Source organism: Anastrepha ludens, chromosome 2, assembly GCF_028408465.1.
Source record: "Anastrepha ludens isolate Willacy chromosome 2, idAnaLude1.1, whole genome shotgun sequence".
NCBI lineage: Eukaryota > Metazoa > Arthropoda > Insecta > Diptera > Tephritidae > Anastrepha > Anastrepha ludens.
Genome location: NC_071498.1, coordinates 104,859,934 through 104,861,038, shown reverse-complemented (window position 1 = coordinate 104,861,038; position 1,105 = coordinate 104,859,934). Strand labels below are relative to the sequence as shown.

Genomic DNA, 1,105 nt, shown 5'->3' with positions numbered 1-1,105 from the left:
AGATCAGAGCGGAAGCGTTTATATCTATTCGCTACTTTATGCCTAAGTGGCAGTAAACCTTATACAGCTCGTTGTTCCATTGTCTGCCAACGCGCCAAGATCCATACATCTTCTGTAGAATATTTCTCTCGAACACTCCAAGGGCCACTTCATCGGATGTTATCATCGTCCAAACTCCTGCGCCACACATTAGGAGGGGGATAATGAGAAAGTTATAGAGTGCGATTTTTTTTGCTTCCAGAGGGGGCAATCGGCTACTTAGTCCAAGGCAGCATTTGTTGGCAAGAGGAAACTTCGTTGGGTTTCGAAGGTGACACTATTATCGACTCGACTTCGGTGTCGGGATGCAAGTGCGCTGCCTGCTTATTTGATGACAAGAGGTTCTGCGTCTTGTTCTCGTTCAATTAATATTCAAATTCCAAGAATTGTTCATAGCTAAAATAGTTTTTTGGTATGTATATCAAATTTTATCGCAAGCCATATGTACGCACCCATACGGAGTAAAAGGAATTAAAATATATCTACAAGTATGAATAAATGCATCTTAAAAATACGTAATATTTAAAGATTTATTGGAAAATGTGCTTTCATTTTGAAATCTGTGCCACAATTATTTTATTTGGTTTAATTCCCACACTTCTTTTCACCCCCACCTGCACTGCAACAAGACTTGGCAGCGGCTCCTTCAGTCTTTTCTACATTGCCCCCATGGCAATTACATTTATTGCCCTTTGCACATTTGCATTGCTCATCGCATTTTTCTGGTGTGCATTTGCATTCTGCAATTACGGTAAAATATAATTAAAGTATTTGTTACACTATTTTGAATTGAAAAAATAAAGCTAAGTATGCATTACCTTTTTCACATCCTTTGCACGGCATCTTAATCTGAAATAGTACTAGTAAATGGCCTCATAACTTTTTCATATTTGTCATCCTTTTTGTGCAGTGTCTTCTACGCATGACGATAGCTTTGTGGGTGCATAAGTTATTGAAGTATTTTTGATTAATCGGTTAACGAATGACTTAGTCGGTTTAAGACCTAGGGAGATGATGAATTTTATTTGAAAAATATTAGTTATTGTTTTTAAAATACGCAAAAAGG

The 1,105-nt window shown here is 37.4% G+C and overlaps 1 protein-coding gene across 1 annotated transcript; it reads right to left on the bottom strand.

Moving 5' to 3' along the window:
• Window positions 1–551: 551 nt before the first annotated feature.
• Window positions 552–967, bottom strand: LOC128858903 (metallothionein-2). The gene is made up of 2 exons (XM_054095472.1): window positions 858–967; window positions 552–779 (listed from the first exon to the last, which is right to left on the bottom strand). Exons 1-2 carry the CDS (start codon window positions 880–882, stop codon window positions 625–627), a joined length of 180 nt encoding a protein of 59 aa, XP_053951447.1. The 5' UTR covers window positions 883–967; the 3' UTR covers window positions 552–624.
• Between the last annotated feature and the right edge of the window lie 138 nt (window positions 968–1,105).

What these genes read in the sequence shown, in the direction of transcription:
- LOC128858903 (XM_054095472.1), bottom strand. Translation starts at nt 882, where the DNA reads ATGCCGTGCAAAGGATGTGAAAAAG. An exon ending in GTGCAAAGGATGTGAAAAAG is followed by an intron (nt 780 to 857) that starts GTAATGCATACT and finishes CCGTAATTGCAG; the next exon opens with AATGCAAATGCACACCAGAA.